The sequence below is a fragment of the Carassius carassius genome, chromosome 16 (assembly GCF_963082965.1).
Source record: "Carassius carassius chromosome 16, fCarCar2.1, whole genome shotgun sequence".
Classification (NCBI taxonomy): Eukaryota; Metazoa; Chordata; class Actinopteri; order Cypriniformes; family Cyprinidae; genus Carassius; species Carassius carassius.
The window spans coordinates 5727919-5740224 of record NC_081770.1 but is presented as its reverse complement, the minus strand read 5'-3'; the positions used below and the strand labels follow the sequence as shown (position 1 = coordinate 5740224).

At 37.4% G+C, this 12306-nt stretch overlaps 1 protein-coding gene across 1 annotated transcript; it reads right to left on the bottom strand.

The window, feature by feature from the left end:
- Positions 1-41: 41 nt before the first annotated feature.
- On the bottom strand, positions 42-4877 carry LOC132159534 (keratin, type II cytoskeletal 8-like). The gene is made up of 9 exons (XM_059569079.1): positions 4490-4877; positions 3153-3361; positions 2894-2954; positions 2286-2381; positions 1903-2067; positions 1525-1650; positions 1224-1444; positions 1072-1118; positions 42-603 (listed from the first exon to the last, which is right to left on the bottom strand). The coding sequence occupies exons 1-9, from the start codon at positions 4775-4777 to the stop codon at positions 500-502; spliced, it is 1317 nt and encodes a 438-aa protein (XP_059425062.1). The 5' UTR covers positions 4778-4877; the 3' UTR covers positions 42-499.
- Positions 4878-12306: the final 7429 nt, after the last annotated feature.

The following is a 12306-nucleotide window of genomic DNA, read 5'->3' as shown; positions in this document are numbered from 1 at the left end:
GTTCACATCACACAATTATAATTTGTTTTGCACCTTAAGTCTTCAGGTCATTTTTTCAACTGTTTGAATCAGATCTGTTTGTTGAAATGGTGTATCAGGTTGCAGGTTTACAAGATATACTGCTGTTGCATACACATTGTGTCCTAAATAATAAGTAAATAATCAAATCCAATAATCAAATAATCTAATCAAATTCAGACTGAAGAAAAAAAAGAAATGCATTTTAAAGAGTTAGTATAGCAATCATGTGCAGGCTTTATCGTTTTTAAAAATATATTTTTTTAGAATAAATCATTCTATATTTTCATTTTATATAGTCATTTAATTTGTGAATATTTATATTGAATATATAAAGTAATTCAATAAAAGTCCTTGTTCTTTCGGAAAATTAATTTCAGATTCTTCCCATTGATCCATAAAAAGTCAAAAGAAAACTACTTCTATATTTCATGTGAACTGTCATAGGTATAGTTTAGCATTTCTGGTAATGGTTAACACATCAGTGAGTGCTGAATCTGGTGTTGTTTCTGGTTTCAGTAGTCTTGATCAGGATTTTAGGCGATGGAGAGCTGTTCTGCTGAAACCCGTTCATCCCTTTGGAACCTGTGAAGAAAAACAATAATTCAATTAAACAATAAAAACAGTAAGTTTTCAGATTGTGTATTATGGTCACAATGTATGCTTTTTAAAATGCTGGTAATGAACTCAACATGAAATGGGATTCGGGACCAATTTTACTTTTTTCATGTGATGTTGAATGTCCTCTTTCACTTTCAGACATATTGTGAGACAGGCTTGAATTTCTACATGGACAACTGATTGGAAATGGCTGTTTTATAAAGGAATGGACCAGCGGCAAATATTTTTGAGAGGCCTTTTGACCAAGAGGTGTCAAAAATTCAAGAGCATCTCAACATCTCCCAAAGGTAATAATGCTTTTTTAAATCTCTAGAGGAAAAACACAGTACATTACAAGCTGCACAATGCCAAAGGCAATGTCATATAGAAGTGTGTGTATAATGTGGCCATTGTTGTGATGAATAATGTGCCATTAGTCCATTTTACACTTACTGTAGTTGGAAACAGCCTGAATGTTCACAACTGGCTGCTGTCCAATCCTGTAAGACGTAAGAAAAAATCAGATGGTCAATATTTATTAATGATAACATTTCAGTGCCACCCTTCTTAGGAAGAATACACTGCGCTTAAACGGGATTCATTACCTGTCCTCCTCTCCTTCCAGCAGCTTCCTGTAGGTGGCGATCTCTATGTCCAGAGCCAACTTGACATTCATGAGCTCCTGGTACTCGCGGAGCTGGCGAGCCATGTCCTGCTTAGCTCTCTGAAGCGCCTCCTCCAAGTCCTTAATACGACCTTTGGCTTCCTTCACAGTCATCTCGCCACGATCCTCGGCCTCCGCTATCTGGTTCTCCAGGTTAGCACGCTAAATCGATTGTAGGTTTGAGAATTAGTGACTATCATGGGTTTAAGTTAATGCAAAGGTTAATGCAGCACATTTCTCACCTGTGATTTAATGGCCTCGATCTCGCTCTGCAGACGGCTGATCATGCGGTTGATCTCTGCAATCTCTCCTTTAGTGTTTCGCAGTTCGTCGTTGTACTGAATGGCTTGAGAGGACATCTGATCGAACTGAGCAGCACGGGATGGAAAAACGAACAGTTCAATGGATTGTTTGATGTCTATTCTAAAATGAAAGCTGTTTATGAAGTTCTAAAGAAAAAATTTCTTTCCCTACCCAATGAATTCCCAATGTTTTGGTTCCATCCTAGATTTTATGTCACTAAATGTGCTTTGTCAATCAGAAATACAGTTCGAAAATGGCGTTTCATGTTGACTTGGCAACCAATTTATAAAAGGAAACAGTGTGTGTTTTGTGTCTACCTTGGACTTGTACCAGGATTCAGCCTCTTCGCGGCTCTTAGCTGCGATCTCCTCATATTGAGCCTTGACTTCGGCCACAATATGATCCATGTTGAGGTTTCGGGAGTTGTCCATTTGCACAATGACGGATGTGTCTTTAATGCTGGCCTGCAGCTCACGCAATTCCTAATCCATAGAGATGAAGCAAGTTTATGTGTAGTTCAGCTGTGTGGAAACTACTATATACACTACTGTATATTTTTTTGCAAGTCATATTAGTTGAAATGTTTGTTTTGGTCCAAACACTGTTTCCTTATATGGAAACTCATAGGTAAATATTTAAAGACAAACAGTGTTCTATGTTTGGATATAGTTTTATGGCTGGTTTAGTGTATATGCAGTACCTCATCGTAGATGGTCCTCAGGAAGTTGATCTCATCAGTCAGGGCACCAACTTTGTCCTCCAAATCAGCTTTCACCAGATATGCAGAGTCTACATCCTGCGGGACACACAGAACTCCATTTTCCTCTTCTCAATTGCAACTTTGAATAACTTGTGTGTCTTCCTTGGGCTTTGAACAACACACCCTCCCCTCCCAATGCACCAGAAAAGACTTATATTGCTATATCTAAACCTACATCTCTTGTAGATCTTTAGTATGCAACTTTGACTTCTTGCTGCTCCTGATAGGTACGCCATTGAAAACAGATCTCCTCTAGTGTATAAATAATGCCGTGTCCCCACCCAGGCTTTTGTCAATGGTGATCTGATCCCTTTAGGCTCAGAGCTCTTTACCCATCCCAAACATTTCATTGTTCCCTCTCCTGGGCTGCTTTTATTCAACGTGTTGTGAAAGTTTAACTTTCCCTGGTCCTGAAAAAAGTCCAGCTTTTCACGGTGTAACCTGTCCTAACCCCACATTACAGTGAGGTCATACCTATTGGTTTGTGTTTCATAATGTGTAAAAACACTATTTTTGACCTCTGACGTATAGTCATCTAGCTATCCCACCTTTTTCAGAATCACAAAGTCGTTCTCCAGGTTGTTCCTTTTGTTGATCTCATCTTCATATCTGAGTCAAAGAAAATACAAAGTGCATATTTATGAATGTGAATCGGTGAATGGTTGAAAACACGTTTATAGCAAGTGCGATCCATTGGTTTTGATGATACCCAAGCTGTGTCAGTGTGGCTCCATAATTGGTTTCTCAAAGATATACAGGATAGGCTCTAAGTTTAGAGAACAGAGGTGTTTGTGTAGATCTAAATACTTGTGTTTGAAGTCCTCCACCAGTCCCTGCATGTTCCTCAGCTCTCCGTCCAGTTTGGTCCTGTCATTGTTGACCACGTCCATCTGTCTGCGCAAGTTGGCCATGTAAGCATCAAACATGGGCTCAACGTTGGAGCGGCCCGGGGTCTGGCCCTGCAGCAGCTCAAACTTGGTCTCCAGCATCTTATTCTGCTGCTCCAAGAAGCGCACCTGTAGAGGTAACAATAAATAATAGATTTTTTTATATATTCAGTTTTTCCTTTTGTTTCTGTTTGCCTTTCATATGGAATAGTTATAGGAATAAAGAAAAAATTGTGCCTTTGTTATAGATCGTCAAAAATGTTTTTGCCTTGAAAGTGTATCTTGTGTATTTAGTGTATTTATTTAATTAAAATTTCCAGTTTCAGTATCAGAATTTTGAATTTAAATAAAAGTTCAGTATGGGTTAATTATGACTGATGAGCATCTGCATTCAATGTTTTAAGCAGAGCTCAGTGAAGCAAAAGGTAAATCCTCAGATGGCATCTACAACATTATCTAAAGAATTGTTCTCAAAGTGACCATATTTGTGATGTAAAAGTTGTTCACCTTAATTGTAAATCTTCCTTGAGGAACATAGGTAGGTAGGTTAATTAAAGTGTTTGACTAATGTTCAGTTACCAAAGTTATTCATGTCATCTTTAAACAAGAACAAAAAGAGTCCACTTCTGTGGAATTTCAGCATTTTAAGAGTTCTTCTTTGAGACTTCTTCAGTTCACTGCACATCCTGAAAGCCTGGCTGCTTTAATTGATGCCCACCCTGCCAGGATGGACTCATTAACAGAGCAATATGACTCCCCATTAGCTGAACGGTAACACTCTGGAGAGTAGCGGCTGACCTAGATGGGTTCTTCGTAAATCCTTCATTTTGAGTGCTTTAGAAGCCGACCCGAGACCCGTGTTGGAGGACCCAGCCCTGCCCCGACCCACAACAGTGACTCGGTTGTGCTTCAGTGCGATCTAAGTGTCGATTTCAGTCTACCGGGCCCCTGGGATTCGGTTGCATTGTCCTCCGCCACACAAAAGCTTCCTTCATACTCACTGGGATAGTGCTGTCTTCAGTGGCTTGGTCAGATCTGACCTGCTTTTTATCAGGTTACAGGCTTCAGAGAAGTGGGTCACGCAACAGAACTATCAGTTTCATGCGACTCTACCAAATCAGCTTTCCCTCAGAGGTTTGGATGTCGATCATATTAAGACTTTATCATCGCTGTGTTGGTTTTAACATTCAAAGACCTTTACTTTTTGGTTACTATATTTAACAAAACGTTCTCTGAGAACAAGAGACCCAACTTTACCTTGTCGATGAAGGTGGCAAAGCGGTTGTTCAGCGACTTGATCTGCTCCTTCTCCTTAGTGCGCACCATTTGGATATTGGGGTCGATCTCCAAGTTGAGAGGCGCAAGCAGGCTCTTGTTGACCGAGACGCTAGCGATGGGTGGCCCCAGATAGGCAGAGCTGGTGCTAAAGCTCGGGGCAGATGCTCCCAAGGAGATCCCACTTAAACTGCTGTAGCCGTAGCCTCCCATCTTCCCACTGCTCCTCACAGAGCTGCTGGAACTGATGCGCTTGTTTCTCAGACTCATAGTTGGACAAGAGAAACCGTGGAGAGCTGCAGTGGAAGACGCTTCAGATGAGAACAGGTGGGCAGACCTGAGAACAACGGGTGTCTCTCTGTAGAGAGGCTGGGCTTTTAAAGGCCAACCAGGATGGGGTGGAGAGTTCCTGTTGTGGGAAAACCTGTTTCAGGTTGGACACAGGTACACACTGTGTGCTTTATCTGAGCTCCTAGATGGGCAGTGAACTCATACTTGCTCTCTTCATCTCTCTTTCTTATTGTTTCTTTCACCATGCTCAAGTTCCAGCTAAATGTTTAATGTGGCACATACTAACTGCATGTTTTTATTTTTCATTGATGTATGGTTTGTTAGGACACGACAATATATGGCCAAGATACAATTACTTGAAAATTAAGTTTTGATATGTTCACGGTAAGAAATTAGCAAAATATCTTCATGGAGCATGATCTTTACTTAAAATCATATGATTTTGTGCATAAAAGAAAAATAGATCATTTTGACCCATACAATGTAGCCTCTGTTGGCTAGTGCTACATGCTACTTATGACTTGTGTCAAGGGTCACATTTGATAGAGTTCAGAGTAAAGTTTTTTTTGTTTTTTTTGTTAGTTGTTAGTTATGCCAATCATTTCAAAAAGCAAAAACAAAGTATTTCTATGCATTAAAACCAAGCTGTTTTTTTTTCTCTCCAACAGTTGTAGTTCGACATGTTGAGAGCTCCACCTACTGGTAAGACCTCTTTTTGGCTTGCTTGGTTGTCATGTAAATTGCTTGAAAACTGAGATAGATGTTTTTCTTTCTCTTCATTGTTTTGTGATAGATTTTAAATCAATGTTGTTATATGATTTTAAACGATAGAAACGTTCATGTTAACATGTAGCAGATTGAATTCCCTTATGTGCTCCTGTTTTCAGATGCTATTTCATTTAACCAAGAAACCAAAATTACATATTTTCTTTTAATAGAATGACATTGCATTCGATTATTGTTGCTTGTAAGTTTAATAAGTTATTTGGTATGCCAGCCATGCCGAATAGCAAAAATCTATATATATATATATATATATGAGAGTGCATGGGATCCACCTTCAGCAGCAGAGCCTGTGCTGGGACTGACACAGCCTGTAGAGGAGGAGGGCAGGGATGTCCGTGAGGCTCTGATGCGTTACTTGAATAGTTGACTCTGTCTGTTCTGTAAAGTGTGTTGTAAATAAACTTTTGTGCAGTATTTGAAAAAGTTTCCCTTGCATATTTATTTACCCATTTATTATAAAAAACCCATTTATTATAAATATAATATTAATAATAAATAGCATCATTATAAAGAGTGATAGAGAGTGAAGTGACATTCAGCCAAGTATGGTTACCCATACTCAGAATATGTGCTCTGCATTTAACCCATCCGAAATGCACACACACAGAGCAGTGAACACACACACACACTGTGAGCACACACCCGGAGCAGTGGGCAGCCATTTATGCTGCGGTGCCCGGGGAGCAGTTGGGGTTTCGATGCCTTGCTCAAGGGCACCTCAGTCGTGGTATTGAAGGTGGAGAGAGAACTGTACATGCACTCCCCCCACCCACAATTCCTGCCGGCCCGAGACTCAAACTCACAACCTTTCGATTGGGAGTCCGACTCTCTAACCATTAGGCCACGACTTCCCTTAAAGATGTAAGACTCCAGCTTTGATATTTGACCACTGTTTATGATAAATCTGCTTTGCAGTGACATTAAATTCTTAATTTATTCCAGGAGTGCAAAATTATTAATCTGTAACATTTGATATTTTGAATAGGAATTATCAGTCATAATGCACTCAATCATGTTTTCTCAGGTTTGTGTTCACTTACATGCAATATACAGCATTCATCAGGGCTCCAAACAGCATCCAATTGTGTGCACATTTGGAGAAATAATTATCACATGTTCTTTTAAATATTTTGTCATACAGAATAGCATTTTTGTTCATTTTATGCCCAAACACTATTTTAAACCACAAGCTGAATATGATACAAATACTCAATAGTGGTTTAAAGTGAGTTTTAAGTAAAAGTGTACTATTAATCTTTTAAATTGTGACATATAGCTTGATGATACCTGTTGCTCTAATCCACATGCACCATTAAAAAGGAAAGTACACGTTTGACCAGTAAATTTTATTGAAGAAAAATGTACACCAAGCGAACTTTAAATGTGAAAATGTAGAGCAAAAAAAATATATATATAAATAAGACCTATATAAACATTTAAAAGTAAAAAATGTACACTAAGCAAACTTTAAATGTTGTGCACAAACGTATGTAGTATAAAAACATTCACAGGAAATACAAGTTAAAAAAATAACTATTTCCGTGAAGTATGGACTAGGGAGGTTTTAGTCGGGCTGAGAGTTCTGTTCTTGTCGGTTCTGTCACTGTTCTGTTCTGTTACTCATCGCCTGTACAAGCATCCCCATGACGTTGAGAATGGCTTTATTGAATGCAGCCGTTTGTGCATTTTCCTCCCTCCTTTAGGCTGCTTCCTGCTCCCTTGCTTGCCGGGCCTCATCTATTGCCATCTGCAAATGTAGCTCACTCTGTGCCCGGTTCAGTTCCTGCAGTTGAATATCAGCCACCTGCATCTCTCTTAAAACAGCAAGATGCTCCTGATGGTGCATGCTCCGTTTCCTCTTGCCTGGACAGAAAGAAAGAAAAGTTATAATTGTGATTTTTTTTTCTAAAGGTTTTTGCTAAAATCAAAAAAAAATTGAGAGTAAAAATAAAGCTTATCACATATCATTGATTAATTTATGAAATAACTGTTCATTAACAACCCCATGATCTACAGTGTGAACTGATCAAAGTTACAGTAGCTAGCAATAATGTATTTATGGTGAGCAACAGGATTTCATGATATATCCAATTTTAGTGCAGGCTTTCAAAACGACATAAGAAAAGGATTAGGTAAGCTTAGTCTAAATATACGATCTGTAACATTAAGTGTTTTAGTCATATTTCATACCTGGTAGCACACGCTCTGGTGTCCTGCTGGTGCTGCTGGAGGTTACTGCTCTCATACCTGATAGATGGTCAATAAAGTGAAGCTTTCAAACTTAATATATTGTACACAACTTTAAATACAATGACGCTGGTAGTGACGATTCTGTCTGACCAATCAGTGATCTGCAGTGTTTTCACGTCACATTTTAGTATCGGTACGGTACGCTTTAATGTTTTTTGGTTTTGATAGATGGTTGGTTCTCTGTATTGTTTTGACAATTGTTTTTATTAACTATTTAACTATAATAATTCTGATGCGTCCAAACTGTTAAATGAAACTCATAAAAAAAGATAGATGAAAGCAGTATTAAACTCTAAAACCTCAAGAAATAATAATAAAATACACAAATTATTATTAATAATAATAATAAACCACACAGAAATGCATGAAACTAGCTGACTATGAGTAGTGCAGTTTTATAAATATTATTATATTGATTAACTGGAAATAAAAAAAAGGAGTTAAATCCTCTTAGACAGCACTCTTACTTGATCTGGACAAACTGTGCATCAGTAGAAAGATTAAAGACTACTGTTTTAATGAAACATTGTTGCAGTGGCAGTAATTTAGTAAATTATGTCAGGAGTGCAAAATAATAAATCTGTATGAGTCCTTCTTAGAATAGAAATTCACCACTCATTCATATTCAGTCACGTCTGCAGCAGTTTATTTGTGTTCACATAGACTCACTGAACAGCGTCAATAAGGATTTATAGACCAAAGATGCATATACATGGAGATATATAAATATATTTACTCATGTTTGCTTCATGTTTCTTCTTACAGAATCATCATTTCTTTTCTTTTTTTTTTATTCGGAGAAACGTCTGTACCCACGAAATATCCTAATAATAAACAAACTATACGATAGTATATGTTAAAAGTAAAACTGAAGTCTTATGTAGCTTGACGCTAATGTTAACTCTAATGCAGCTGCAGAACCGGTGCAGTTCTTCTTCATGATGCATTGTGTCATAATAATTCACGTAATTTTGTAAGAAAATGTTCTGTTGTATTTTTAGAAAAACTTTTGATAATAGACCGGTAAATGTATTCTGGGATTTAAGTGATGTGGCTTGGTTTGTAATGCCAGAACAAAGGCTACTAATGGCTGAATAAAACAAAATAAGGATAATAATGGGTATAATGTCTCATACCTGCTGGTGGTGGTGTGAAAGACTCATCGTGTGAAAACAATAGAATCATGAATGGGGTTAGTTTGCCGAGCCAGACATGAGGAGACCGTAATGTGTGTTTTGTCCCTATCTGAGACTACATGTGTTCAAGTGAAGACTGCAGAGAAGCGCTCTCAATCAACATAGTGGAGTGAATCATTTTGTTAACTTTGTGGTTTATTATTTTGAGTTGTATGGGACATGGTAACACACGTGCCTCTCACAATATATTGCTTTACAGATCTATCACTTTTGCTGCTCAGAAATATTCACGCAATCCTGCAGCACGTATCAGATCTGCGCTCCGGTGCGGTTAACACTCACACTCTCTGATCTATATATAACTGAACCGCTTTCTTGCCCACTTCTTCTTACTGATCCAGGGACTGCTAAATGGAGCGATCACGCTAGTGAAACGAACCAGGCTTTGTGGGTCAAACGCGCTCCAGCATGGTTAAGATTGTCTAGTGTGAGCACAACCTAATCATTCTCCGGCATCCCGCACACACGAGTCTCTACCTGCTCATCAAGTGTTGTCCCGCGCCGCACTCTTTGTTTTTATCACAAGTAAATCATGACACCACATAAAATATAAAAATGTGTAACAATTTATCCCAAAAATAACTGAACACTAATAGAAATTAGTAACAACTGGAATCCAGTATTTTTTCTCCACATCATGCTAAAGTTTTCAGACTATGAGACATTCACACTTCCAATACAGGACTGATTGTGGAAGTTGTATGACTCTTTTGGATTGCAAACATGATACTTGACTCTGAACTGCTGCTGATCATTATTCTTTTGTCTATAATATTCTGACCATTGGTGCCTCTCTCACCCCTAGATTGCCTACACTTCATCATTTCATTGTTGTTTAGGGCAGGGGCGTCATGCATTCATGATTTTTGAGGGGGCACATGGGTGGGGTTATTAGTCATGGATGTCATGTGACACAGCAGCTACGATAGCACTGTATAACTGATATAGGCTTATGTTTTATTTATTTATTTTTCATTTTTATTCAGAACACTACCAAACATGCTTAAAATATCAGGAAATATCTCGATTCTCAAATACGTGTAAGTAAATTCATTTTGCACCTTTATAGACTGTTATTTGATCACTATATGGTGATGGGCAAAGTAGTGTAATCTATTAACTACACATAAACACTTTCAACTTAAGTGCCATATATGGGTGTCATGCCATAAACTATTTTTAATATGACTGAGATTGCATTTAATGTAAATTTTAATAACAATATTGTAAGATACTTATTTTAACACTTTCATTTTACAGAGAGTAAAGAACGTTTACATTATCAAAGAACATTTTCATTCAGTCTAGCCAGAGTTCAGGCAAAAACTCCCATTAAAATAACTTAAGCACTTTACATTATGAAACGAATATCTTACTTGCATTCGTACGCACATCTGCACTTTTTGTTGTTTCTGATGATAGAATTCGCTAAATAATTCAGTCAGCGAGCAAGTGAACAAAACACTGCGTTTCAGCGATGACTCTTCTGCGCGTCTCTGATTGGTTATTGCATTCATAAGCGCAACAGAATATTTTCTGATTGGTTATCATGAAGCGTTGTACGAACGCGTCTGTCTCTGGCTCAGCGCCAGCAAGTGAACACAGATTTGAATTTAGCAGCTGATGCTGTGCACTGAAAGCTCTTATCACACCGCTGTGATTGTATCAAATATATAACAAATATTATTTGGCTATTTCTTTTTTTTTTTGTCGTTTGGAAGCTGCATTTAAAATCCATTTGGCTCAGAAATCTGAGGGGGCACGGGCATGACGCCTCTGGTTTAGGGGATTGTAATGTTCGAAAACAGTATACCTTCGCTGAGCCTTTTCAAACTTCTTTTTGTCCTTAACAGTTGTCCGTGACAATTTGCAAGCGACAGCTGAAAACTCATCTCTTTCGAAACTACTTGGCTTCATCATAAAATAAATAAATAAAATATTTATCGTTATTTATTCCTTCTCTCTATAGCTTTTACTTATTTGAACAAGGTCTAAAAGTTGGTATTACAAGCACAAGCAGAGGCTACAGATCTCTAGGCACTAAAACATCTAGACATAAAAACAGTTTTTCCCCCCATGCCATCTCCAGCTTGAACAGCTAACATATGAATCATTACCTGTGTTCTGTAATTCATTTCCACAAATCATTCTACATCTTGGATTATTGCCTTTCTCAAATATAATGTATATACATATGCATATCTCTATCATTTATTCAGGGCTATATATTGAGTAAAATCTGTAAATTAATCAATATACTTTTCCAGATTATTTCACATCATTTATTGCTAAGTCTTGCTAAGTTTATTTTTATTTTTTTTTGTTCTCATGTCAGATGTGTGTGTATGTATGTATGCATGTATGTTTGTATGTATGTACCAGGGGCACCTAAAAAAAACACAACAAATTCCTTGTGTGTTTGCGCACACCTGGCGAATAAAGCTAATTCTGATTCAGACTTCCTGTGTCTGTTTGCCTCTTTAAGAAGAATCACTTTATGTATCCCCCACTTTGGCTAAAGGTATCCACTTTGGATAAAAACCACTGCAAAATGACTGAATGTAAATGTTAACATTTGTTTTGCGATGCTTGCGTGTATCCCCTAAACACAACAAAGAGGCAATGATGGTGTAAAGTTGTGAGACGGGTACCAATGGTCAGAATATTATAGACAAAAGAATAATGATTAGCAGCAGTTCAAGTAGAGTCAAGTATCATGTTTGCAATAGAAAAGAACCATACAATTTCCACAATTAGTCCTTTACTGGAAGTGTGAATGTCTCATAGTCTGAAAACTTTAGCATGATGTGGAGAAAAAATATTGGAGTCACTTTGTTACTTTATTTTATAAGTGCTCCTTTATTTTATTAAACTGGATAAATTGTTACACCTTTTCAAATTGTATGTGGTGTCATGATTTACTTTCGAAAAAAAAAGTTTATTGTATGTTTGTTTGGAATTTAATTTACTGTAGGCCATTTAAATTTGCTTATTAAAAGAACTGCAACATGGTGTAACATTTATTTGAAATACATGTATTTGGTACTTGCTACCTTATATCTTTACTCTTTCCTTTCTTTCTTTTCATGGCTTTGGAAAACTTGTCTCGGATGTTTCTGCATCTTTTTTTTTTTACATAAGTCTAGGTCGTCAACACGAAGCTGTTGAAATTTCTTACTAGGAATTAAATGCTTTCTCTAAATCTTTAAAGTCTTAAAATTACTGCCTTTCTCAAGTATTATGTAAATACATATGCATATCTCTATTATTTATACA